The 26653-nt window shown below is 49.0% G+C and overlaps 3 protein-coding genes across 4 annotated transcripts in view; 2 read left to right on the forward strand and 1 right to left on the reverse strand.

Annotated features, from left to right (window-relative positions):
- Positions 1 to 9600, forward strand: part of TAOK3 (TAO kinase 3) — an 86787-nt gene extending 77187 nt beyond the window's left edge. For both annotated transcript variants that reach the window (XM_019539251.1, XM_019539252.1), the window contains 4 exons: positions 1926 to 2165; positions 2884 to 3096; positions 4429 to 4611; positions 8156 to 9600. In XM_019539251.1, coding sequence (XP_019394796.1) covers positions 1926 to 2165; positions 2884 to 3096; positions 4429 to 4611; positions 8156 to 8317 — 798 coding nt within the window. In that variant the 3' untranslated portion in view covers positions 8318 to 9600. The remainder of the gene's footprint in view (positions 1 to 1925; positions 2166 to 2883; positions 3097 to 4428; positions 4612 to 8155) is intronic.
- Positions 9601 to 12420: 2820 nt separating this feature from the next.
- Positions 12421 to 16817, reverse strand: PEBP1 (phosphatidylethanolamine binding protein 1). The gene is made up of 4 exons (XM_019539253.1): positions 16645 to 16817; positions 16429 to 16538; positions 15866 to 15966; positions 12421 to 13730 (listed from the first exon to the last, which is right to left on the reverse strand). Exons 1-4 carry the CDS (start codon positions 16777 to 16779, stop codon positions 13513 to 13515), a joined length of 564 nt encoding a protein of 187 aa, XP_019394798.1. The 5' UTR covers positions 16780 to 16817; the 3' UTR covers positions 12421 to 13512.
- Positions 16818 to 17309: 492 nt separating this feature from the next.
- Positions 17310 to 26653, forward strand: part of VSIG10 (V-set and immunoglobulin domain containing 10) — a 30100-nt gene continuing 20756 nt past the window's right edge. Inside the window, exon 1 of the mRNA XM_019539254.1 lies at positions 17310 to 18091. The gene's annotated coding sequence lies outside the window, so the exon portion shown is untranslated. The remainder of the gene's footprint in view (positions 18092 to 26653) is intronic.

Below are 26653 nucleotides of genomic sequence, written 5' to 3' on the forward strand. Positions count from 1 at the left end.
CCCTGGGGGTCTTTAAGAGAAGGTTAGATGAATACCTTGCTGGGGTCGTTTGACCCCAGTAATTTTTCCTGCCATGGCAGGGGGTTGGACTAGATGATCTACTCGGGTCCCTTCCGACCCTAGAAACTATTAAACCACTTTGGACACAGTTTTCCACAGTACTTAGGATTTGAGCATTTCAGGCTCAAAGCACAGCTTGCCTCGACTATAGCTATGAATGCTTAGAATTTCTGCAGATCAGACCTAGCTCTCAGGTTGGGCATCTTGGAAAACACTCCAAATGTAGTTGACACTTCTGAAGAACTCTGATTTGAGTGTCTTGCCTTCTGTTATATGCTAGATCTATGGCAGATGCAGGGATGGAATTGAGTTATACACAACAGTATTAAAGTGTCTTAACCACACAGCCATTCTTTCTCTGCAATTCCCTTCATTCCCAGAACAATTCTGGCTTCTGCACTGATGAGAACAGAGGTCCTGTAGAAAGAACAGTACATGACCATGTATTTAAGTTCAGCTCTTTTATAACTTTTCATCTTTAGCACCCAAAATGGCTGGTCTTTTTGAAAATGTTGGTAACTACATTCAATTTTAGTAACTGCATTTCAACAGGAAAATCACTGCAGTTATTATGGAAGTCTCAGTCCTTCTGGAAGTAGATGGAAATCCATTAGATTCCTTCAGATAAGCGTGGAAGGATCTGAGTGTCTTGGACAGCAACCTTGGCTGTCAGATGTAGTTCAGTTAAGTTTAAGCATTGCACACTTGGCAATACAGATTTCCCTGCAAGAGATGAGCCCTGAGCTTACTTTTCTTTTCCTATCTTAAAGCTATCACAGCTGGCATTCATATTTCCAGGTACTGGCACTAGAAGTTCAGCAGGATCCTAGTATGCAGGCAACAGATATAGCAAAGTAGTTCACTAGAAGGCCCAAACAATATTGGGACTTCATTGTGCTAAGCATGGTACAGACATGAGGTATGAGGAACTTAGTCTTGTGTGAAGCAGAGTGATGAGTAATGAGCATGTTAAATGGAGCTGGAAGTGAGCCTCACCCAAGTCATCTCATATAATGACTGCCAAGTGGTCAGTAGGAACAAAGGTGCTCCCAACTGAGTTGACCTGTTAACCTGCAAATGAAAGGTTTTGTAGTTTGTTAGCAATACCTTGAGCTAGGAATATTAACAGCAGGCTATGGATAAAGTAGGGGCTAGAACTTGTGATCTCTCCTGGGTTGGAACCCAGAACAGGTTCTGCAAGGCTGCATGGTATTGTGTGGAGGGAATTTGTCTCTGTGTGTGCAGAGGTGTAAAGTTTCATATTGTTTTGGAGAGTATCCTGCATTTGCAAGCCCTGCAGCAGGAGCCAAAATGGTCCCATAAGCAGCTGTTGGCAACAGTGCTGCTCTCAAGTACCCGTGGGTGTCAGAAATGATCAACTTTGCCTTGATGGTCATCTGGCTAGTAATGCATGAGGTGCCTTACCAACTGGCAGCCCACAGGGTTTGTAAATTGAATAGGCATGACAGATTCTGACCTGTGGTGCTTTCCTATCTGGAATTTCCTCTGCTCCCTAGCCTGCAAAAGAGAATGCTCAGAAAATGACATTGCTACACTCAGGGGAAGTAACACAGAGCTCATGTTGGCTGTCAGTGCCACCTGCTGGATACCAGGTGATAGAAGGGCTGTGGCCAGAAGGTGGTTTGGGTTATGGGCAAGCTTTTGTGCCTAGTGTGGAAGTTAGCTCATTTGTTCAGGAAAGCAGACTTAGCAGTTTCTCTTGTCCTGTTGCTGGCATTGTGTTGCTGGCCATGTGGTTCCAGTTTGTGCTTCACTGGGTACAGAGATCTGTCCAGTGCCATAGGGAGCAAACAATGCTTATTTGATCTGAGGGCTCACCTCATGTTGCACTGCCTCCTCCACAGGAGCTGAACAAGAAGAGGACCCAGAAGGAGATGGAGCACGCCATGCTGATCCGGCACGATGAGTCGACGCGGGAGCTGGAGTATAGGCAGCTGCACACACTGCAGAAGCTACGGATGGACCTGATCCGTCTGCAGCACCAGACTGAGCTTGAAAACCAGCTGGAATACAACAACCGGCGAGAGCGGGAGCTGCACAGGAAGCACTTCATGGAACTCCGGCAGCAGCCAAAAAACCTGAAGGTGACAGGAGCTTAGTTGTCTCTACTAGGCTCTTTGCACCTGTAGTAGCTGGGGGCATGGCCTCTTCCTTGTTCTCTGGCTTGGTCCTGCTGTTTTCATGCCTTGGCCTGTTGCTGTTCTCCTGCACCAAGTACCCCCTTCCTTATGTCTTTCTGAGCCTTGGTCATCCCTAGATTCTCCGTGTCCCTGTGGTTCCCCAGTGTGTGTAGGAAGCTCCTTTGTTCTGGCTTTATTGAAGTGCCCTGTGGGCCAAGGTTGCAGAATAAATTCAGACTCTCAGTTGACAAAGCATAGAAAAGTTTCTGCTCTTCCAGCCTGGCCTTGCTTCATGCATTTTGCATGTTCCTGGAGTATAGCAATGGGCCATACATAGCAGTGAGGGTAAGGAAGAGAATGCTCTGGGTTGAGTGGTGTCCTGTAGATGCTGCCAGTTAAGGCCTTTGGTCATCCAGCACTCAAGCATATGCCTGAGTTCTCTTACCTTCCATGGGACTTAAAATTGAGTAGGAACCCTAAGCTTTTCTCTCAGAAAGCCTAATACTGCGTATGTTAGTGGGTCATCTAGTTACCCATTCTCTTACCTGGGTGGAAGCTGTAGCATGCGGCAATACTGTGGTGAGTGGCTAGTTATCGCTGTCACATAGGCAGCTATGTTTTGGATGGAATCTAAGCTCACAATCTAAGCTGTTTTTCCCCTTCACGTTGCCTCTGTCTGCAGGTTATGGAGATGCAGATCAAAAAGCAGTTCCAAGACACATGCAAAGTGCAGACAAAGCAGTACAAAGCACTTAAGAATCACCAGCTGGAAGTTACTCCAAAGAGTGAGCACAAAATGATTCTGAAGAGTCTAAAAGATGAGCAGACAAGGAAGCTCGCCATTCTGGCAGAGCAGTATGAGCAGAGCATCAATGAGATGATGGCCTCCCAAGCGGTAAGTGCAGCCCCCAGCATTCCAAATCCTCGTGGTAAGTGGGATCTGCTGGGATGATCTGTGCTGAAACAAGTGGCATGAAGGTATATTAGGGCATGTGCATGAGAGACCAGGGGCTCTGGGTAGAGTGAGACATCATGGGAGCATCTCCTGGAAAGCTTATGCCTGTTGCAGCACCTTGTGTCCATCCATATAGCTCATTTTCTTCCATAAAGTTCTGCCAATGCACAGTCTCATAACCTGAAATGCCCTTGTGGGTCTGGTTTTGGAGATCTGTTCAGAGTCTGCCTTTTGTGTTAAATTGTGGTTTTGCCTATGATGAGAAGCTTAACAGCTAAGCAGCAAATTAGGAGATTCACAAGTGGTGTTGCCTCACAGAGGCTTGATCCTTATGGTCTCAGAGTCCGGTGCATAGTGATCTCTGCCCTCCCCTATTCCTGTGAGCAGATGCTGAAGTTTGCAATTAAAGGTGTTTTTCCCAGCCTGGTCTCCAAATAGTTCTTGTGGTTTGGCCTTAACAAATTAAACACATAGCCTCCTCCCTCGAGCCTAGCTATTCCCTGGGTTCCTTACTCTCATTCAGAAGTTGGGCTGAGCAGTCTGTCATGTCCCCAAAAGCCTGCCCCCAAATCATCCCAGGGTGACATTGGGCAACCAACCTCAGTGAGTCGGTAGAAGCTACCTACTGGTTTCCAGCCTGATTGTTGGGTGTTTCAGACACTACAACTCTTATAAGCAACTCCCCAGGATTACTTGATGCAAATAATAAATCCCAGTAATTTGAAGATGCACTTAAGGCCGGAATTCTTCACAGCTTGCTCTGTGCATCAGTATCATTCTGTAGATTTGTCTTCCTTTTCATCATGGGCCTCTCCCTGTTTCCAGTACCAAAGTACTGGAGCAAAACACAGTCCTATCTTTTGACAAGTTACATTACTTTTCTCGCTAGCAGTGAGTCTCCTTACCACCCATCATTTGTGTCCCTGCTGTGTTTTTAAAATCATACTCAAGGCAGCATCTCATCCCCTTTCACCTTCCCCTATGAGAGATGCAGCATGTGAGTTTCATTGCTCTCCTTCCTTCTATCCCAGTCCAGCCGCAAGATCCAAGGGGCTCTCCAAAACCTGGATCTTCAGGACAGTGGATCTGTCTGCACCCCAGTAGAGGCAGACATACAGTGTTGCATTTATGGCTTCTTCCCTTTGCCACCAGCACCTTACACTGGGATTTGGGTTCTGCTTAGATGCAGGCACATTAGTGGGTGTAACAAAGAGCAGCACCGTAGGAGGAAAATAACTGGTTGAGGTTTGTTGTTTTTGCTTGTTCTTGCAGCTACGGCTAGATGAGGCTCAAGAAGCAGAATGCCAAGCCCTGAGACTGCAGCTCCAGCAGGAGATGGAGTTGCTTAATGCATACCAGAGCAAAATCAAGATGCAGACAGAAGCACAGCATGAACGAGAGCTCCAGAAGCTGGAGCAGAGGGTATCTCTGCGGAGGGCACATCTTGAACAAAAGGTACGTTCCAGACATGCTCTGAAATGACATTTGGGCTTGGCTAGTGAATTGCTCCTCAGAGCTAGCAACATCCAAGCTGTCATTATCTCTCTTTAATTCAGTGGGCTGGGGACCAAAGGGTTAAATAGGGTAGATGTTCTGGAAGAAAGTCAGGGAAACTAACTACAAAAAAATTTCTGCCACATTTGGAACTTTCTGCCAAAAGATGTTGATGAGGCAAATCACCTAACAGGTTTTCTTGTAGTTATGTATGTAGTAACTTTAGGTGGAAGCTCCTCTATACAGGGTAAAATGACCAAGGCTGTGAATTCTTATGTTTCAGGACTGATCAATGGGGTCAGGATGAAACTTCTCCCATATTATATTATTCAATGGCTAAGTGCATTATGGGATTTAAAGACATCTTGGTCACAGCTGAAGATAAAATACCTAACTAGGCAATTGGACCGTGGTCTTAAGGGTATTCCCAGGCAGTACTCAGATTATCTGCCCCAGCAAGATGTCTGCCCTGGCAAAGTCAGCGCCAACAAAGTGTAGGTCTGTGAGGGTCTTTAATGGTCCCTCTGCCCATGAATTCCCTCTTCATTCTGCACTTCATGGCTAAGCATGGAACATCCTACACTTCCTGCATCATCCCTGAGTGATGGTTGTAACGTGCGGGCACGTAAATTGCAGATGACTGAGGAGGGAAGTGACCTTGGGTGTGTTTGTCAGTTACGGGAAGATCCTGAGCTGCCACCATGACGCAGCTTTGGAAACGCCTAGTACAATTCAAGGGTTTCTTTGATGGGGTAATTTCAGCAGAGACAAGTACTAGTGCTATTGTACAAGCATTGACAAGATCCCATTTAAAGTATTGTGTGCCGTCCAGGCCACCATTGTTCAAAGATGATGCGCAGGTCTGAGGAAAGGCAACTAAGACAGTTAAGGGAATGGAGACCTTTTCTCATAAAGATTCAAGGAGCTTAGCTAGTTTAGCTTTACCAAAATGGAGGTTGAGAATAGGTGTGATTGCTTCTTAACAAACATTCCTGGGGTAAATAGGATGGGAAGAAGATTCCTAGCAGAAGTTGTGGAATGGTTTGCTGCAGGGGGGATGCAGTAGTGAGGACACCCCCCCCCCCCTCCATTTCAGTCAGTGGGGGTAGTAGGCAGGTATTTTTTCCCCCCCTTCCCTGAAGCAAGTAAGAACTGCCTCTATCCTTTTCCCTCTGTACTCAGCAGCAGCACCTCCCCTGCATGCCCTTCCCCCTCTCCCTTACTGCTATCCTTTCTTGTTCTCCAGAGGTTGGGGGGGGTGGGAGCACCAGAGCCTCTCCTCTCTGCTCCAGCCATGCTGTATGTGGAGCCAGGCTCAGCTGTGGACAGCAGCAGCAGTGGGAAGGTCTCTCCTTCCTGCCCTGCCAGTCTGGGAGCAGGTGTGGGGGAAAGGAATCTGCCCACCCTAACTGAGCCTGTCTCCCTGTGCAGCCCAACTGGAGTGAGGCAAGAGCAGCTTTGAAACCCCTCCCACCCCCTGCCCCAGGATCAGCAGCAGAGGGGAAGAAGGGGAGGGGAGAGAAAGTATCACTGAGCATGAAGGGGGAGGGAAAATTTTTGTGTATTTGGCGGATTAAGTCCCTGGCTACTATTTCTGCAACATGGTCTGCCCACCCTTGTGTGGAGGGTGGGATGGGAATGGGGATGCATACACCCCTACAACACAGGTCATGGCTCCTGCACCACCCTTTCTGAAATCCTGGGTCTGCCCATGGTCTGCAGAACAGTAGTGGGGGTGGGGGACCTGAACTGCTGTAAAATTGAACAGGATGAATTTATGAAAGGGATGATATGACAGGAGAGAGAGTTGTTGGTTCAACAAGAATTGAGGTATGTGGAATCAAGTATTTCCAGTCACTACATTGGGTTATAGAGGCAACTCATTTCTAGTAGGGGTGCACTGATTACAGATTTTATTGGCTAATACCAATTGCCAGTTATTTACCAACCATATATTGGCTGATGCCAGTCCGATAACTGATTTATTCCAGTTAAATCATCAGGGCAGGAAGTGGGAAGGAGGCATGGGCCACTCTTCGGGGGGGAGCGGGAGGCTTCCCACCAATGCGTGCACCCCCCAGGGGAGGCAGGGAGGGGAGGGCACGTATCCTCCCAGATCTGTTTGTGGGACAGATGCAGGCTGTCCCCTGTAGGCTTGGGGCTCTCTGCTCCGCCTCCTTTGCCCTGGGAGCCCCAGGCTGGCTGTGCATCCCCTGCCTGCCAAGCAGTGACGGGGGGGGCAGCAAGTTGTGCCTCCCACTGCCAGGCAAGCAGGGGGTGTGTGGCCAGCACAGGACTCCCCAGGACAAAGGCAGCAGAGCAGAGAGCCCCAAGCCTGCAGTGGGCAGCTCTGCTCAGCTCTGGTCCATTTAAAAGCGTCTCCGTGCTTAAAAATGGTGGCAGTGCTTGAACTAAAGCTCATTTGCTGCGGGCTCAGGGCTCTCCACTCTGCTGCCTTTGCCCTGGAAGCCCTCCATCAGCCATGCACCCCCTGTCCGCCTAGCAGCAGGAGGCACAGCTTGCCACCTCCACTGCCTGGGCAGGCAGGAGATGTGCAGCCAACACGGGGCTCCTGAGGGAAAGGCAGCAGAGCGGAGACCCCACAGTGAGCAACTGCATCTGCCTCATGCACAAATATGGGAAGTACATGTCCCCCCATGCCTCCCCTCCGGGGTGCACACAGTGGCAAGGAGCCACCCCTATCCCCCCTGCACTCCCTGAATGAGCCACCCATGGCTCAGTCCTACTCCCCTGCCCCTATCCCACTCCCTCACTCACCATGGGGGGCCTCAGTCTGCCCCCTCCATGCCCCTTCCCTCCCCCAGTCCCCTTCTCCTCCATAGACTTACCTGCAGGAAGCTGCTGTCCACATTGCCTAGCTGTATACTTGGCCATGTGCATGTTTGACCATGCACATGCCTACAGTACCCCCAGCATCTCGCTCCTGGCAGCCCCACATAGGACCCTTTGCAGGATAGCATGCTGCCCACCTGCAAGGGGAAACCCACCATTTCCTGAGGGAATCCAGGCACCGGGGGGGCCCCATGCAGGATAGGGAACCCAAGTGTCCAGGGCCAGAAGGCATAATTATCGGTAAGCATTATTGCCTACAATGACCAAAAAAAGCCTATAGCCAGTAATGTAAATTTCCCTTTTATCAGTGCCAGTCCAATAGGCAACCAATATATCAGAGCACCTCTAATTTCCAGTCGTGGTAGGTGTCTGGCAATGCCCTCATCTCCCCTGCTTTTATCTTTTGGTATGTTATAGGATGTTGGTTATTCTAGCTTTGAGCTTTGCAGTTGTGTGCAAGGATTTGAAGTGGCAGTGTTGGGGAACACTTGGTTAAAAGGTGGCCCACAGAAGCAGGGGACTGAACTCGATGGCCCAGGAGGCCCCCCCCAGTCCTATGTTCCTGAGTGGTGGGTACCACCCGGTTGGCACTGTGGGGTACGCTGTGCTTTTCGGCACTTACTGAACAGGCTGCGGACTGTGCTCGTTTCAGATTGAAGAGGAGCTAGCCGCCCTCCAGAAGGAACGCAGCGAGAGGATAAAGTTTCTGTTGGAAAAGCAAGAGCGAGAGATTGAAACGTTTGACATGGAGAGCCTGCGAATGGGCTTTGGGAATTTGGTCACATTAGATTATCCCAAGGAGGACTATAGATGAGATTAAATTTCTTGCCATTTTCAAAAAAACAAAAAAAGAAAGAAAAAAGCTAACAAAAAAATTACAGAAACCTGCAAAACCAACATTCCCCATGTTAACGGGCGTGCTCTCTCTCTTTCTGTCTCTCTTACTGACATCGTGTCGGACTAGTGCCTGTATATTCTTACTCCATCAGGGGCCCCCTTCCCCCCCACCCGTGTCAAGTTCCAGTGCTGGACAGCTCCTTGGCGGTCTTTTTCATAGTATGTCACAGTATTGATGTCTCTGTGCAATGATTAAAAATGTTTCAGTGAAAACTTTGGAGACAATTTTAATGAAACAAAAAAAAAAGTGGATGTTTGTTGCTTATGAGCAATCACTCATTTTACCACCAATCAATGAAAGTATAAGCAAAAAATAACAAAAAAAATTGTATCTAAAACCCAGGGGGAGAGAGACTAAATCCGCAGCCTTACCTTAACTAGCTGCTGCATAATTTTATTTTATTTTTATTTTTTTGGTATTTATTCATCAGGAATAATTAAATAATAAAATAAAAAATTTTATTAAAGATTGAGAAATTTGATACATTTTACAGAAAAAACGTAATCGTGATGTACATATCAGTGGTGACATATATTACTACTTTTGTGAGGGTGGGGGAGGGAGCAGGGCAAAGATCTTGTGATTTTTAAAAAAATAGAAAAAAAAGAACCATGCCAGGTGAGGTGGGGATAAGACCTCAGCTTTGGCATAGTCTTGATTGTATCATAATCATTTTCTGCTGTTGCAGAGAATGTGAATACATTTAAACGAGCCCACAGGATCCCAGTAGCACAAATTGGGCTTTGTCAAATCATGTATTTTGTGTATAGAAGGAATTTAAGGAGAGCTTTTACTTATTTTCATATTGTATTTTAACTGTTTCTCTGATCAAAGTTTTTTTACTTCTTCCCTCTTTCCCACCTGTCCCAGCCACCCTGCTCCTGCTTTCCAATTCAGTATTTGGAGTACCACACTCTCAGATCATCCCAATCTTTCTTTTCTTTCTTTTTTTTCTTTTTCTTTTTTTTTGTGTTCCTCCCCCCGAGCCCACCCAACCCCATGATCTTGGTCATAAATATTGCATTATTCACACTTTCAAACTGTGTATTTTCTTACAATAAAAATGATAAAAAAAAGGCTTTACTTCTTTTGCATGCACTTTAAAAAAAACAACAAAAACATTTTTCAGGTTCAAAGGAAGAGCATGGATAACTGTCAGAGCTTTTAATTATATTTGTAAATAAAAGTGTTCATCACAACGCCTCGCTGTATCATTGTAGTGGGAAGAGTGCCTCTCAGCCTGACCCCCTCCTGTTGGTTCCAGGAGGTGGCTGAGCAGGGGGAATGAGGGCTTGAGGTATTTAAGACACAGCCACAGCTGCCCTTCCAAGCTGCCAAACCCACTTAAGCTGCAGAGTGGCTTCTCCTAAGGAATTGGTCTTGCTGCTCAGGGTGTGGGCTGCTGACAAAATGGTTAGTGGGTAATATGCGGTCAGCCAACACCCACCCTCTGGCAGTCCAAACTTAGCCAGCCAGCCAGTCCAGCAGTGCGCCCCGCTCCTTCCCTAACCTGGCAGTAGACTGTGTAACACCTTACAACAGACTTGTTCCTTTGTGCTCCCATAAGAATTAGTGAATGTGATCTCTCCATTCTTCCTCTTCCTTCCAAGAGGGAGTGGAGGGACTGTCAGCGGTTCTTGGCTGATTTGCTGAGACTGCCTACAATGCGAGACGAGTGGATCTTCCCCACAGGCAGCACAGTGATTGGGTCCCTTTTTTCCTTTCCATTGTCACCATTTTTTGTCCGTTTTCTTTTTCTTTCTCGCCTCTTCCCTTTTGGAAACACTGAATCTCCAATAATGGCCACCCCATGGATGGAGGCCTGGCTCCCTATGGCTGCCAGCATAAGATAGTCCTGGCTTCTTACGATCCCTGCTATGCCCATCAATCTGCCAGTCCTACCCAATTTGGGGCATGGATGGCAAGCCACAATTTTACTTACAAGTTGAGCAGAGGCCAAGAGCTAGTGCCTTTTGACACTGCACCCTTTTAGCCCACTTTAGCACTTGGGAGCGTGGTGTCAAATGCCTGACTAAAAAGGAAATGCTTTATTATTGCAGCTGATGGTGATTGTGGCATATGTATACACAGTTACTATCAATGGAAATACATTTCCCTTCTATAAGATTTGCCATCTCTACCAATGGATGTAAAAGGTAGCTCTATTTTCAGGATGTTTCAAGGAGAAAAAATAACCTTACTAACTAAGCTTAACCAAGGGATTTGGCCCACTAAGCCCATCCAGACATTCATCAGCCAGTTGTAAGCATATTAGTCTTAGCTGCATGCATTTCGTTGTGAAACATTTTGGTTTTTTATTTGCAGGTTGGCAAAGATTGCAGTTGGTCTGCAGAGGCTGGAGTAACATCTTGTTTCTAGTCTACAGTTAATTATTACACTAAACATTCACATGTTTCTGCATGTTGACACTGCTCATGGCTTTTATAGCACCACATGTGAAGTACATTTTGGTGGATTACCAATTAAATAGAAGGAAAGGGTATATGGGAGATGTTTAGTCAAGTAAGTTACATCGTGGATTCAAACAGTGGTGGTGAGTAGGGGGTGCACATGTACCCTGTCAGTCAGTGTTCCCAGGCAGGGGTGACAGGCAGGAGTGACAGTGACACCCCTGGGAGTGCTCCAGGAAAAGCAGTCCCTCTTTCCAATACTTGGGGAATGAGCTAGATCTTGGTCCATTTCTGCTATGGCAACTGTGGAGATTGTTCTAAAGCCATCCTGTGGGCTGCAGAAAACTGAGCTGTTTCCTCAAAATAGATTAAGACTGTACTGTCTTTAGGTGTAACACTAATTAGAGTCTGACCCCTAAATGTTATTTGAGACAGCAAGCAAGTCACTTGCCCTAACCCTGAGAGAGTGGCTTTAGGACAGCTGGAAGATTGAAGTGTTTTCCAGAGAGCACTGTGCAGCTGTGCTATGTGAATCACTGCTCTGTTCACATCTTACCGTCTGCAGGCAGACTTTGTGAGGACATGTGCTATTAGTCTAAACTACTTGGACTCTGAATGTTATATATACACCGCTCTCCAGCTGCACACCTTCCTCCATTCAACTTGCATTCTGTTCTTCAAAGGCAAAACTGTTTTGAGCAAGACTTCCAGGTCGTTTGCATGTAGCATGCATTCTGGCTTGTGCCACCAACATAGGCATGACTGTCACTCCTGGATCAAATAAGTCCAGACAGCAGGAAATTTAACTGACAAACTACTGGGGTTTTTTGTTCGCTGCTCCAGCAGAGACCCTGCCAGCAGCTCACAAGGCAGGGGTAGGCATAATGTTAGATCAGTTTCCTAAAGTTTCTGAAGCCTGTTTCCACTGTACCCTTTGTGCAGCTATTTCCATCTAGCAGAGCACTTGTGTGGCTGTCATGTAAGGGACAGCTAGTTTGGGGAGGGAATACTTCAGAGGATATGACCACTGAGCACATGCAAGGCTCTCCAACTTCACAGACTTCTCAACTGCACACTATACAGGTCCCCTGCACACACAGATGTAATGCACCCTTACCCCTGCCTCCCTGCCCAGGAGGGACTCCTCCACTGTACCAGTGCAGATGTCACACAGAGTCCCCAAGTCTCCCTTAACCCTGCCCCCAAGAGCACAGTGAACCAGAGGAAGCTACAGGAGGGAAAAGGACTCTGCCAGCAACAAGAGAGCAAAGCGAGGAACAAAAGCAGGAGTGTGCACTTTAACCCCTGAGAGGCTGCATGTGGCCTGCTGGCTCCTAGTTGACCAACCCTGGTTTCACACGCATCATCTGTTCTTCCACATATCAAACCAGTTTCAAGAATTGATACTCCTTACTCACAAGAGCCCAGAGGTCATGCTTAGACCAGAACAGGGTAATGGTGTAGAAGCACACCCTACTCTCTGTGCTGACTAGAACCCTTTGTACCCTTGGACCAAAGAGTTGAAAGAAGCTAATCACGTCAGAAGGCAACTTGACAGCAATGGCAGTTTAGAGACACTTCAGTAAAGAAGGAATAAAAGCCTAGGCATCTTTAACCAAGTCCTTTTTAATTGAACTCTAAGCAAAAAGCAACAAAATTAACATTGTGTCACAATACAACTTATACAGAACAAAAGTAGAGTTTGTAACCCCTCAGAAAGGCCAGCAACAGGAACAGTCAAGTTTAAAGAAACCTTCCAGTATTAGTTTTGTTCCCTCCTTGTGCTCAGTGCAGGGAGATCAAACCAGATAATAGGGCCAAATTAATACTGCTTATGAAACACAGGAACAACCTTCTTAAAAGATCAAGCCCAATTATACCAACTTTACTAAAGTCATTGCTCTTTCACTGTCAACAGGTTAATGCAGAAATTTTTGCTAGCAACTAAACATCACTTTCTCCTGGTATTGTAGGTAGCATGTTGACACAGAAGGAGATTGAGTTTTTGTTTTTCTGCTATTTGCCAAATCAAATATCAGCTTATGAAATTAGGTATTGGATCATGAATGCAGTAGGATGCAAGTTCAGATGAGCTCTTACCAAAAAATCTCAGATTATTTTTGTCAAGGGGTAAGAAATGCCAGTTTCCTTCTCACTGGGCTTCTGAGCTATAGGCTTTCACAAGGCATCAGCAGTTCTAAACTTTTCACTTAGCCAATTTGTGTTGGTGTACTAGCACCCTTGGGCAACAGTGAACAAAAGTATATCCACACAGGGTATAGAATTTCTCCTTTACCTTTTTAAATCAGTCTGAATAGGGATCCCTTGCTGCAAGCCAATAAGGTCCAGGTTTTAAAGAGCTAAAAAGACATGTAACACGACAGCAATCGGTGGGATTTGGGCCCAGCTCTTTAAAAGGCATTTAGGTGCCTGAGTTCATGCAGGGCAGAGGGGGAGGGGATACAGATGTTACAAGGCTCTGATTCCACTCTGTGTAGAGCAAGGAAAGAAAGCAAAGCAGGTCTCACAAGAGCAGCTGGGACAGGTGGAAGAAGTTGCTCTAATTAAACACTAAGCTACTGAGACTTTGTGGGCAAAACTTGTCTCCCTAAAGGGACAGTACATCCCTCTAGACACCTATTCTAGGGATAAAGTTTGGGAAGGAGGGGTACCGAGGGGGGGCAGGGGAAGCCACTGCCTCTATTTCCCAGACAGTTGCTCATAGAGCTTGGGCACGTAGTCATCCCATTCTGCCTGGTAGCATGTGCCTGCCACTGGAGCTCCCAGCTTATACTTGTTGCGAAATGAAGCTACTTTGAATTTTCCACGATGGTCACCACATCGGTTAGAGAGGATGGGCTCATTGCAGCTCAGCTGCTGCGTCTGCTCATAAACCAGCCACACGTACCGGTGAAGACCTGCAGATTGGGTAAGAAAGGAAGATGCTTCTGGTTAACACAAGGTACTTATTTGTTTCCAAGTTAAGGAAGTATTGTACTATGCAATTGTATTAGCTTCTCCCCAGCACAATGAAGTTTTGGCTAAAAGGTAACTTTCATTTGTTAGTTTTGTTGCTGTGCAAGGAAGGCCATAGGACAGGGTAGAAACCATAGTATAGGAGGGAATCGTTTTAAGTTCGATGGTCTGGATGTCATACTTTTAACATTTATGTAGCAAGAACTAATTCAAGGCCACTGGGAAGAACTATTTGAAGGAAAGATTATTATTAAGGAGGTGAGGGTCTTAAGAGCTACTCAGTCCGTTTCAAGGGAGTCTCAATAGAAAAAGCAGTGCGTTAGCCACAAGGCAATATTCAGTTTTTCCAGATCCATCTGGCACACTCCAATACAATAGTGACTTAAAGCTACAACTAACTGCTCAGCAACAATACAATTCCTATCAAAGGGCACAGGGGTGAGGGTCAGGGAATGATGTCAAGTGTGGTATATTTACTTTAAAGCAGGGATTTTCAGTGTGTGTACCCCTTCTGGGGACGTGGGCAGCACGTGCCCTCGGGTCTGCACTGGGTTGTTCCTGGCAGGGGGGTACGGGGGGGGATGAGTACAGCTGCAGCCACCCTAAGATTCACTGTAGCCCCCAGACCCCTGCTCCCAGCACAGCCTGGCCCAAGACCCCTGCTGGGAACAGCCCAGCTCTGCCCTAGCCCCAGCATGCCATGCTCTGCACACAGATCAGGGGGCACCCCCCCCCCCAGGCTACATGCAGCAGCAGGAACTGCCCCTAGACAAGCCGCTCGTGGCTGTCCTGCACTTTGTTCCAGCTGGGCAGTGCCCACCTCAGCCCCAGCCCCACTCCCTCCCCCACCACAGGTGCCTATAGGAGTGCAGCTGGGGGCGGGGGGTGTATGTGTGGGGGGCCTGCAGCTACTCCAGTTTGCCATAGCCCCCCCAACCTCACTCCCAGCACTGCTGCTGTCCACCCCAAGCAGAGCCTGGCCCAGCCCCCACCGGGAAGAGGCCTGCCCCAGCCTGGCCCATCTCACCCCATCTGCAGATCTTGGGGCACCCCCCGCCATGTCCCTGCTCCACTCCCTCCCCCCACGATTAATTTACCTGCCAGACCTGGCTGCTCTCTACATGGCCAGGCTGTGCTCCTGACTGCCGGTGTGCAGCACTGCACCTGCACATGCACACACGCAGGGTCCTACGTACCCCCTACAACCCTTTTAAGTACCCCTAGGGGTACACATACCCCCAGGTCAACAACCATTCTTTTAAGGATCTGCTGGGTGTGCATACAGCTCCCGCTAATGATCTGAAAGGGTTCTTGTTGCTGAGATTCTGTGCTTGCAGGGTTGAGAAGGGGCAAGACGGCAAGTGGCCAACACTGATCTTCTGGTTTTACAGTCTGAGGGTCAGTGTTGGCATTCTCCGAACATGCCTCCCTTGCCAGTATTTTCCATATGTAGTGGAGCACTTAAACACCTGTTCTAAATGACTCAAGAGGCCTTTGACTGCCAGACAGACTTAGTCTATGTTCACTCTGGAGAACAGTCTCCAGCAGCAGGTACTGCCTCCCAGGTGCTGAGCCCTTCTAATAGTCTCCTTGGAGGAAATCAGTTTTAATTCAGCACAAGTGGAGAGAGAGGTAGCCCAGCTCTGACTAATTTTCAGGGTTTGGGGTTTGAACCAACCCCTTCACCTTAGAACCACCCAGATTTGTACTCAATGATAAAGTTCCATCCATGCGCTAATGCAAGCAATCAGCGTGCCCAGAGAATGGCGACATGCTAAAGGAACATTGGAAGTGCTGGGCCCTGCTGTACATGTTACTGTGTCAATAGCAGTGGTCTTCTGCCTCCCTGTAAAATATTACATGGGACATGTTTCCAGCATCACTTCTGAACAAACTGGTTTCTTTTTTCTTAAAAGCTGCCTACAGCACTTTTTTCAGTGCTAGGAGCAACTCACTCACTGCATGAGCTGCAGATTTGTTAATCAAATGAGAGCACTGCACTGCTCACCGCAGTACCGAGTTCTGCGTTAGCCTGTGCAGGACCTTGAACCGAAAAAGAGGGTCACCAGTTACTGACCTGTTCCTTTGGGAGGTCCAGAGCCAACGTAGTCAGACAGAATTTGCCCACTTTTGATGTCATTTCCTTTCATGTTGATCACGAGGAAGTGATGCCATTCCCTAACAAGCAGATCAGACACAAGTTAGAAGCTACTGCCTCTCCTGATGGATGCACTTTCCAGGGCCAGACATGCACAAAGCTGGTGCCAGAACTAAATTCCTCCCCCCGCTCACTCTTGGTCCTGAGCCAGTCATGACAAATTTGCCCTTGGAAATAATTAAGCAGGGGTAATTTCACACAAGCACAATGAGTTTGGGCAAAGCACGAGGGGGTAGCGCAGGCAGTTCTTCGCTGCGAGTAACCCTCGTTGCCACGGCCTTGGCGTGCACAGGGCTCACGGAGGGCAGCCCTTCACCAGTGCCAAAGCCCTGGCATCTGTTCCAGGCTCTCATCTCACTGCAGAACTCATGCCAAGTTGCAGGGCTTTTTTAGGCCTCTTTTCTGCCACACGATGCAGCACGGCAGGTCCATAATGGCTGAGTAACAACCAGGCCGCGCCCCCCCCCCCGCCAAACAGGTACCTGAACTTCGGGTCCTTCCTGCTGGGCGCGTCGGGGTCGGTCAGCACCAGCGTGTACAGCTTCTGCGGGTCACAGCCGTCCCACTCGATGCTGGTCGGGCGGCTCTGCACCTGCGGGGAGGGGAACCCGGCCCGGCCCGTGAGACCCGCCCCCCCTTCCGCGCGCTCGGGCCCATAATCGGGCCGGGGCCGGGGGCCGAGGCCGCGCTGCACGCACCTGCGTGGGCGTGAGCACCTTGCCCAGCTCGTCGATCTCCACGGAGCCGTACTTGACCCGCAGGGGCTGCGCCGGCTGCTGCTCCACCTCGCCCAGGCTCAGCGGCCCGCCCCACTGCGCCAGCTCCAGCGGCATCGTCCCGGCCCCAGCCCCAACGCGCGACTGCTACGGCGGCGGCGGCGCCCGCGAGACCCCGCGGCGGCGGCGGCGGAGTGACAGCGACGCCCTGCAATCCCCGGCCGCGCCGGTGCGGCGCCCATTGGACCAGGCGGGAGCTGGGGGCGGGGCTTGACAGCTAGGTTTGGCTGCAGCTGGGGTGGGCCGGGTTGAGGTTCTCCCCTCCCCCCTCCCTACCCTTGAGCCGCGCTCCTGGCCTGGTAGCAAACGAATCAGGCCTGAGGGGGCCCGGGTTCACCCGGGAGACCCCTGCCCCGCGCAGCTTTGGGGGCGATCCAGCGTGTGGTGCAGCTTCCCCCGGGCTGGGTGACCCGCCCCCCGCCTTCCCCTGGGACAGCTCCGAGACAGGCTCTGCCCCAGGCAGGGGTGCCTGGGGGGCGGCAGGCGTGGCCCGGGGAGCAGGCAGCCTGGTGGGTCGGGCACAGCGGCAGATGGGGAAGGGGGCAGAAAGCAGAGCAGCAGATCGGGCTTGCGGTGGCAGGTTGGTCTAGGAGACCCGAGGTGCACTCTCCCCAGGCTGTGGTGAGCAGCCAGGCCATCTCTGTTACTTCCTGGCTTGAACACACCTCCCCCCGGCCCGAGCTGAGCTGGCTAGCTCTGACCAGGAAGGAGGCCCTAGCCAGGAGGACCCCCAGTGACTCTGGGGCCATCTTGTCCCTCATCCATCATGTCTCAGGGCAGTTTTGGTGGGCAGCGTCAGCTGGCTCCTTGGGCTCGTTCACGGCCGGTGGGTGCTGGCTCTGCTCCGTGCCCCCCCGTGGAGCACTTGTTACTAACCTCAGACCCTCGCTCCTGTCCTTGTTCTTCAGTTGTCCCAAGAAAGCTGTTGGTGCACATTTAATAGCCCTGTCTAATAACGGGAGGGGCTAGTAGTTTCTTTTGGGGGTTATCCCATGACTCCAACCAATGTACATCAGATAGGCCTGATATTTCCACCAGTCTAGGAGAAGGCAAGCCCTTTGAAGCTTTTCTTTGCCACCACAAAAACAATGAGCCTTTTGTTTTCAAAATAAGTTCTTGTGCCAGCAGTGACCCCGTGGGAGGACTGTCACAAGAAGTTACTGCCATTGGACCCCTTCTGCGTCCTGGGGTGAGGTCTGACACCTGTGAGCCTGTTGCCTAAAGTACTCAAAACTGACCAGATGGGGAAGGCGCCAGGCTGTGCTGTTGAAGTGAGGCTCTCCACAGGCCCCATAAGCGCTGTGTGCCCCAGGACACGAGGATCCAGCTGCAGCTGTGACGAGTCTGCAGGTGCCAGAGGCTGCCTGAGGTAAAGCATTTCCTCACTGAGTGACCTGCATGACCCCCGACCTGCCCATGGCACTGAGAGAAAAACCACAGGTCAGTAATAGCGTTGGGGCTGGCTTGCGGCTTTTGAGCCTTTTGTGAAACTGCCCTGAACACTGTTCACTTGACACCCCTGCAGTAAGTATCACTATCAAGCCCTGTTGTTTGGGAGGAAATCTACTCCTACAGCCAGATCACAAAATGGTATGTTAGGGCACTTGTCCTTTTCTTTGCTGGGTCCCCTTCCCTGCACAGTTCTCCCCCACCTAGCCAGGGTCCTTTTACTCTCAGCAACATGGGAAGGGCAGGGTGGCTGTGACCCCCAGCCCCTACCTGTCTGTTTGCAACTGTTAGGTGATAAGTCTGTGTTTCCAGGTTATAATAAGGGCTGTGTATTGTTAGTCACACAATATAGGTGTGAGGCAGGGAGTAAGGACATTGGGGTTCTTTGCACAGCTGCCCCTGCCTCAACTAGAGGACCCTAACATGTGCCTCAGTTTTTCTATCTGTATGTGCCTCACTTTATCAGTAAGAAGAGGATAATCATTCCTATTTGTTATGGATCACTATAAAACTTAGACCCAAAATGTCCTGTGATTCTCAGAGGAAGGATCTCTTAGAAGTTAAGAGAATTATTAGCTAAGGACCTGCTGAATTCACCCTTTAGGTGTGCGGGGGGGTGGGCTGTGAATCAGGAGTCCCAGACAAGGTAATGATTGGATTATCACTTATCAGGCACTCTGGGGCCTAATGGTTTTCCAGGTCTTCCAGGATCTCTAGGATTGCATGGGCTGTCACATCCTGGACAGCTACCAGAAGCAATGCTGGAGGGACAGCCTGTAAAACTGTCAATGGGCGTCATCTGGTTCTATAGGTCAGAGGGGATACAAGGTGAACCAGGCCTTCTAGGTCTGTGAGGGGGCCTTGATAGACCTGGGCTGAAGGGCTCCCACAGAAGCCCAGTAGCTTTAGCTGGCCAACCAGGTCTTCCAGGTCCTCCAGGTGACAGCTACTGCTGTAAGGAGGTTGGTACGGGAGTCTTAACACTTGTAGCACGAGGAAGTCCCAGCAAGCTACCAGTGCCTTCATATCCTTGATGACCTGGGATTTCTGGAGTCCCAAGATCTCCAAGAAAACCTGAGATGACCATGGTCCCACCAGTGAAACCAACAGGAGGGTCTGGTGGACTGGCCCCACTCGGTTTACCTTTCACTCCCTCTGCTCCATTGAGCACAGAAATCTTAGGGTCTTTGAAGGACTTTTTCTCCCTGGAATTCCTGGAAGCCCACTTCTTGATGCCAAGAGCACCCGCTACTCCATCACAGCTGAGTTTATCCTTTGTCTCCGCTGGTACTGGCAGGATTCTGTAGAACAGAGTTGCCTTAGAGTCACAGAGGAGGGCTGGAAGGGACCTCCAGAGGTCATCTAGTCCAACCCCCTGCCTGAGGCCAGATCATCCCTATCCAAACCATCCTATACAACCATAATCTAAACTCTACATAAGACTGCCCTCAACCCTGCCACAACATAGACCTAACACCCTCACCCGCCACAGGTAAAGCAGGGGAACCACAACAGCCAATGTTTTGCTTCCATAAAGCCTTGTCAATATATGCTCAAGAGGTCCTGCTACAGAGGAAGGCAAGAACCCCCATAGTTCATACCAATCTGACCATCCACCCAGAGGTGTGCGTGCCAAGCAAAAGACTTTGAGTGCCACAGTCTGGTACCCATGCTGGGGGTTCCCTACCCCTGAGCTAGATGGTTCTGAGAGATCATCTGGCCCTGGAGGGTCAGGCAAAGGAATGGTTCATTCTGCTTTACCATTTACTTACTATTGCATTCACTGAGGCCAGGCTAATTGCATGAGTAAGTCTTTGTGGGGTCAGAGTCATGTCTTTCCTCTTCCTGGCAGAAAGATAAGACTTTCTTTTGGGGGTTTTTTGTGCATGACAAATTTAGGTAAATATTTCAGGAAACGGAACAGTGCAAAAGGAAAGAGACCCTGCAGCAGAGGAGGTTATTTTGAAACAGATAAGAGCTGGAGATATATATCTCAGATGAATTGCTTCCTCACAGCCAGTATGACAAGCACTTGACTGAGAGCATCATTTGTTAAAGGGAAATTAACAGAGTAAAGATAAAGGGTGAGATGGTCCAGAGCCCATTCTGTGAGGTGCAGGATAGCTCACAATCGGATCTGTTGTTGTTAAAGTAGCTGGTACAAATCCAGACAGGCCTCAAAGTGGCTGCGCTCTGTACTGTGCTATGAGTGCTTGGTGACTGTATGAAATAAGGCAGGTGGTCAGAGTCTGTGTGTGGTGTTCAAGATCACAGGCGTGACCCCCCACCAAGCACCGCAGTCAGTGCACAGCTCTACCTGTGTGTTAATGTTGAGCTGTAACGTGTAGACAACAGTTGGTTACAACAAGCTCATTGGCTAGGAGACTGGTTCAGATTTGTCCTAGGTCCAATACAGAGATCCAGGGAAATAGTTCGTACAGTTGCTTTCTTGGGCTGCTGCAACAGGAGTGCAAACGTAACACCACCAGTTAGTTCCTCCTTCCTCTCCCAGCCTGACCCTGGCCTGCCCTGAAGCATCTCCTCTTGTAAGCTTTCCTGTACACAGTTGCTTGCTAGGACTGTGGAGCCCCTTTGCACTAATACATCAGTGAATTCTCTTCCCTCTCTTTGGGGGTAGATTCCTGCCATTGTGCCCACAGCCAGTGCCCAGTTCATGCCCTCAGAGACTGACTTCCTTCGAGGAGCTGTGATGCTCCCAGCCTGGTTAGCCTTGGCAACACAAGTCTCTGGTGTTCAAGTTCCAGGTTTCCAGATGCTCCTGAGGGAAGCCAAGGCAGCTAAAATTCCTGGGGCCTACAGCTGTGGGGTGAGAGGAGTAGTAATATATGGCAAACTAGGTCCAACTAAAGTGTAAAGCGTTGCAAAGGAGAGGGGTCAGAAGAGAGAAGAGGTATGCCTCAAATGGAACAGCTGCAAGGGGGTATAAGATCATTTATTGCTTGGGTCATCCCTCATCTTAGCTGATATCTGCTTCTAGCTTCTTGGCATTACGTTTTACCAGCCTGGACTCCCTCATGTTCACTTGAGCATTGACAAGTGGGTGTAGATAGTGCAGAGGTTTCTTGCCTGACCTTGCATCTCATCCCTGAGCCTGGCCTAGCAGATGTAACTGAAAGCAGTCTTTGATTTAGTGAGTCAAGGTCTTACCTAATGTGCCGTGCTAATAGAGTGACCTAGTAAGAATTCCCATGTCCCTGTGTTAGGAGCAAGATGCAGGTCTGCATTTCAGGGACAGGTACGGAGAAGCTGATGGGATTGTTATGGACTTTCTGAGAGTGCCCCAGATTTCTGGCCCTGTTGTCAGGGAGTAGTGTGCCAGAGGGTTAGCAGTTACCAGATGGCTCCTTCCACTTCCTGGCTGTGTGGAGTGAGCTAGAGACCCAAGGGCAGGGGTTGCAATGACCAAGGACTTTAATAGGCTCATCCTTCTGCTGTGAGATGGACTACTTTGGATCTCTGTCATTGTGTTTTGTCTGCAAGCCCTCAGACTCTGCATCAGAGCTTTAGCCTCTGCCTACTCAACAAGTTAGGAGAAATATCCTTGCATGTTCTTAGCTCCCAAAATGCCCCTGGTGGGACTCTCCATGCTGTACCCTGGAATATTCATGCCCTAGCTGACTAGTACATTGTTACTTAGATTGCAGGTAACTGTGTGGGTAACCTACAGATAAGAGAGGCAGAAACAGGTCTACAGCCCTACCTTTTGCCTGCTTGCATGTTAACATGAAAACAAGCATTTATCCCAAAGTCTATCCAGCTACCCACAACAACACAACCTAGATTCTCACCTATACTGGCTGGGGTGACTTGAGAGGTGGCACGCAGATTGGCAGCAGGTCTTCTTGAATTTGCTGAGTTCTCCAAATTTCCCTCCAGCCTACGCCCAAGATGGCTGGTTTTAGTATTTTAATACATGACCTCTGATTGACTTTATTTAAATGTTTTTGTTTCACAGATCTCTTGTGGACTTGGAAGTTGTCAGTTAGTTGGGATGTATATCTTTGGGTAAGAGGGAGGGTTTATTATCTCCTTTCCCTCCCCACTGTGGAATGCTGCTTCTGTTTCTTCTTTACCTTACTTTATGGTCTTCTCTGATGGGCTGTTTTTGTTTTTACAAACTATCTAAGCATTTTAACAAAAATATATCTAATATAGCAAAATAACATTAATACATACAGGCTGCTTGCAGACATAAAAAAACAAAACCAAACTGAACCAAAACCAAAGCTTTACTTTAAACTCAGCATGTTCCCATGCCAAGTCCCACACGCCCAGAAGAGGCAGCGTGTTACTTCAGCCTGGCTCACCTGACATTTATAAAGATTGGCGCTTTAGTGAGGCTTTTTTGGCGCTTTTATTTAATAGTTGATTGAATCAGCTTTAGCTAAAACTGCCAAAAAGCCCCGCTGAAGTGCCTGATCTTTACAAATGCTGCAGAGCCAGGTTGAAATAATGCACTGCTGCCTCCAGTAAAGTGCATCTTTGTTTTTGTTTTTTTAACATCTGTAAGCAGTCTTGGTTACATCAGTCACTACTACTATACTGTTATTACTACTTTAAGATAAAGCTATGATAATAGTGTAGATGGATTATTTAAGTTCTTTCCTTATCTCCTTTTAGGCTTTGTGAATTGTTTAATTGTGTTTAATGATCTCCTTTACTTGCCAACCAAGTTAGTTGTCACATCTGCAAACATTCATACCACAATTACTCAGGGACAGGCTTTGGGCCTTCTTCTTATCAGCACTTCTGCAGCTTAGCCTAGGCTCTTTAAAAATGGCCAAGGCTGGCAACAACATAACACTTCCTTACCCCTGCACATGCCCCTGGGGATGCATTGGCTGGCAGCTCCCACAACATCTGGGTTTCACCACCTAATGCACTCCTGTGCACTAAAGGCCTGATCAGGCATGCCCTGAAATCACTGGAAAGTGCACCAAGCCCTAAGGATGGGGTTTTCCATGTTGTGGTGAAGTGCGGGGAGGTAAATGAGGAAAGGATCCAGGATGCTCCCTGCATCCTCTTTTCCTTTTCCACACCAGGGCAACAGAGGACAGGACTGAGGCCCCAGGTTTGGTTTACTCCCTGGCTCTTTTGAGGTGTTAAAGGAGGGGTACAGCTTTAAGCATGGAGGTGGGAACCGGGGAACCCATGTTTTAATCTTTGCTCAAATCCTTCTAGTAGTATAAGATGCTACAGAAACAGTGGTAAAGGCAAGATTACCTGTACAGAGATCTAGCTCCAATACCAAATCAAACTCGAACCAACTAAAATACCAAATCAAACTCATACCAAAAGCAAAGTGCTGCACAGGACCTGTACAGGCCCCAGGCCATTTGCATTTTGATCAGAGGTCTGGTACAAAAGACAGCTTGGTAACTACTGTTGCAGCCTGTATCAAGGTGTTTGGGCAACTGAACATAGCTGCCTGGAAGGCGAGTGCCACCTCGTGGCTCAGACTTGTTGATTCAGCACTAGCAGGCCTCCCCAGACTGCTCCAGTGGTTCTTGCAGAGTGGATGTGTCACACGGTGCTAACTTCCTTTGGCAACCTGGGCTAAAAGAGGTTAAGACTACAGAAGCCCTTTGGTAATACTGCTCTTCCATGTGAGCAATCTCTGGAGTTGTCCCAGGAGTGTGATTACACCCAGGACAACCTGTCCTAAAACATGCTTCATCCTGGGGACAAATTCCATAATCCTAACCGAGGACACATGCAGCAATGCTCACATATAGACCACAGCCCTGTAAATTGCATCCTGTGGGGTCTGATCTTGATGGCTAGCAATGACAGCATCTGATGACATAAGCTTGCTGCTTACAAAAGCTTATGCCATGGACCTCTGATTTACTCTATAAAGTGCAAACCTATTCTGCCTTCTGTCCAGCAGTGGAAGGGTGGTAAGTCCACTCAGGGTTGGCTAGGATTGAAGCACTTCTTTACTGGGAACATTTGCATTGCCCTTACAGTTTCTACTCTTGACTTTTAACAAGCTAGCTTTGCTTTGTTGTAGACATTGAATGACACCTGAAGAGCAGGTATAAAAGAAATGTCAACTACAGAGAAAATCTTTGTACCTTTCTCAGTCATCTGGTATATGCTTGCAGTCTCCATTGGATCCTTCTCCCACTCCTATTTTAATCTCTTTTCCTTTTCTGCCTTCCATGCTGCTGTCTGTCTTTTCCCCCATTGCTTTTCTATTCTCTTTTATGTCTTCACTTCATTCTGGTTACCAGCTTTCCTTGTCTTTCCAGCCTCCAGAGCTTTAACAGTTAGCTTGTTGATTATTATCTTCATTCTTCCCCATCTCTGTTCTTCTTTCAAGCAGTATTTCTGGCTATTTAATTTAGGAAGTATTGTAGTTTGTTCTTCCATTATGAAGCATGTAGGTATCCAAGATTTAGACACCATAAGTGAAATTCTGATTCCTTTGACTTCAGCAGCAAAACTTGTATGGACTTGAATGGGGCCAGAATTTCACCTTATGAGCTTAATGGTAAGAAGTGTTGAATTTCATTTGACATCAGTGAAAGTGGTAGGTGCTTAGCCCTTCTGAAAATCAGACCCAAACCCTCTTTAATCTCCATTCACTTCACCTTCTCAGCCTCTCCCCTCTTGTTGCAGGTAGTTATTGTCTCTTGCACCTCCTGATTTACTGACAATCCTGTTCCTTTTGTCTCCGGTACTCCCCATCTCTGCTGCTGAGTCCTGCTACCAACGAGGGCATCCTCTGTTGGGTCTATGTGCTGTAGTTCATGCCTGACCAGTCCCTTGAAGTGCCCTCAGGGCTCCTATTTATTGTTTCTGTTTGTTCCTCCCTTCTCCTACCCCATTCTCTGGGGAGCCTAACCCCTGGGCTAAAGTCGAGAGGAGGCTGTTGCTATGAAACCTTTGAAAGTAGAACTCAGGGAGAGAAAAACAAACCAGATCAACAGAGCAGCATTAACTGACAGAGAAGTAGAGCAGAGCTCTCAATCCCTGGTCAGCAGGGAGGGTGGGGCACAGTACAGTCATGGCAAAGATATGCATGGAAGGCAAGGTAGGAGAGCCTGATGTGAATGCTCAGTAGGAGATGCTTCACACTTGTGTGTGACTGCATAGAGAAGCCCACTTTAGGGCCAGATATGGAGACCACACTGCCAGCCAAGACAGGGCTTGTATGGGTTAAGTCCTCCTTTTTTATGCAAGGGACTTAATGGAGAGCTGTTTCCATAGGACACCAAGCCTGGTCAGACTTGTGCTGCTCAAAGGGAGCTTCAGCCCTCAGGCCCATGGCCTGACCTGCGTGTAGCATGGGGACGAATGCAGTCATGGGGTTTCTCAGGCGCAGAAACAGGGATCAGGTGGGACAGGTGTACAGTGAACATGGGCTGAAATGTAGGATGAACACCAGGGGACACCTTGGCAATCAGGCTGGGCTTGGGCTCTGTGCTAGGGGGGTTGCCCGTGTGCAGTTTTGCCCACCTCCCTGGACAGTAAGTAGGGTGTGGAGCCTTGGGTATGCTTTGTAAATTATACTGGAAGTGCCTAGACTGTGCCAGCAATTTCTACGTGCAGTTGGAAGCTGGCCCATTGCAGAGTCCCAGATCTGCCGCAGCTTGGCAAAGGGGCAAGACTATTGACTCAGGGCTTTGGGACAGTATCCTGGCCAGGGTCTGGGCTCAAGGTTCCTGCTGATGCCAGTGAGCACTGCACTGCATGTGCAGTCTAGGGCAATACCTGCTTCTAGGCAATGCAGGAGCAGGCCCTGGGGGAGTGCTGTTGTGCAAGCTGTCCTGCATTGCAATTTACACCAACCCCAATCCCACCCTGCACGCCCATGTCTCACAGGGACGCCCCTTTGGGCATCCCTGTGGGACATGGCTGACATAGAGCTGTGCTGGTGACTGCTGACCAAGGGTTCAGACTTTTAAGTAAGGAAGATCCCACCAGAAGGATCTCTAGAGCACACCTGGCTGCTGGGCCAGGATCCTAGGACCCTGTAGGCACTTGTGGGCAGGGCCCAGGGTTTGGGCTGTGTATACAGTGCCTGAAGCAGTGGGAAGCCAGGTGCTGCAGAGATAGCAACGGGCTCTGTGGAATCGGGCCCCAAGAGCAGTGGTAACAGCAAGGGCAGCTAGTGCAGTTGTGCCCCCGAGGGGCGCAGGGGCAGGGCAGAGATGGAGCAGGAGTCCTCACCCCATAGCCTGGGCAGATCTAGGATGTGGTGCGGCCCATCGCCTCCTATAACACGACATCCATTTTTCTCCAGGTAAAAAGCAACTCGAGGCTTTACTAAGAGGCGGGGCGCAGGGCCGGATTGCTCAGCTCGTGCAAGCGACAGAAGTGTAGCGGACCGCGTCAAAAGCGGCCCTGGAGCCGCGCTGCCGGCGCAGCAGGACTCGGCGGAGGCGGAGGCGGAGGCAGGTGCCTCCTCCCGCCGGGCTGTCGGCATTGGCCGCGCCGCGCGGGGCGGCCCCGG

The sequence above is a fragment of the Crocodylus porosus genome, unplaced genomic scaffold (genome assembly GCF_001723895.1).
Source record: "Crocodylus porosus isolate Cpor-Errol unplaced genomic scaffold, CroPor_comp1, whole genome shotgun sequence".
NCBI classification, from domain to species: Eukaryota; Metazoa; Chordata; order Crocodylia; family Crocodylidae; genus Crocodylus; species Crocodylus porosus.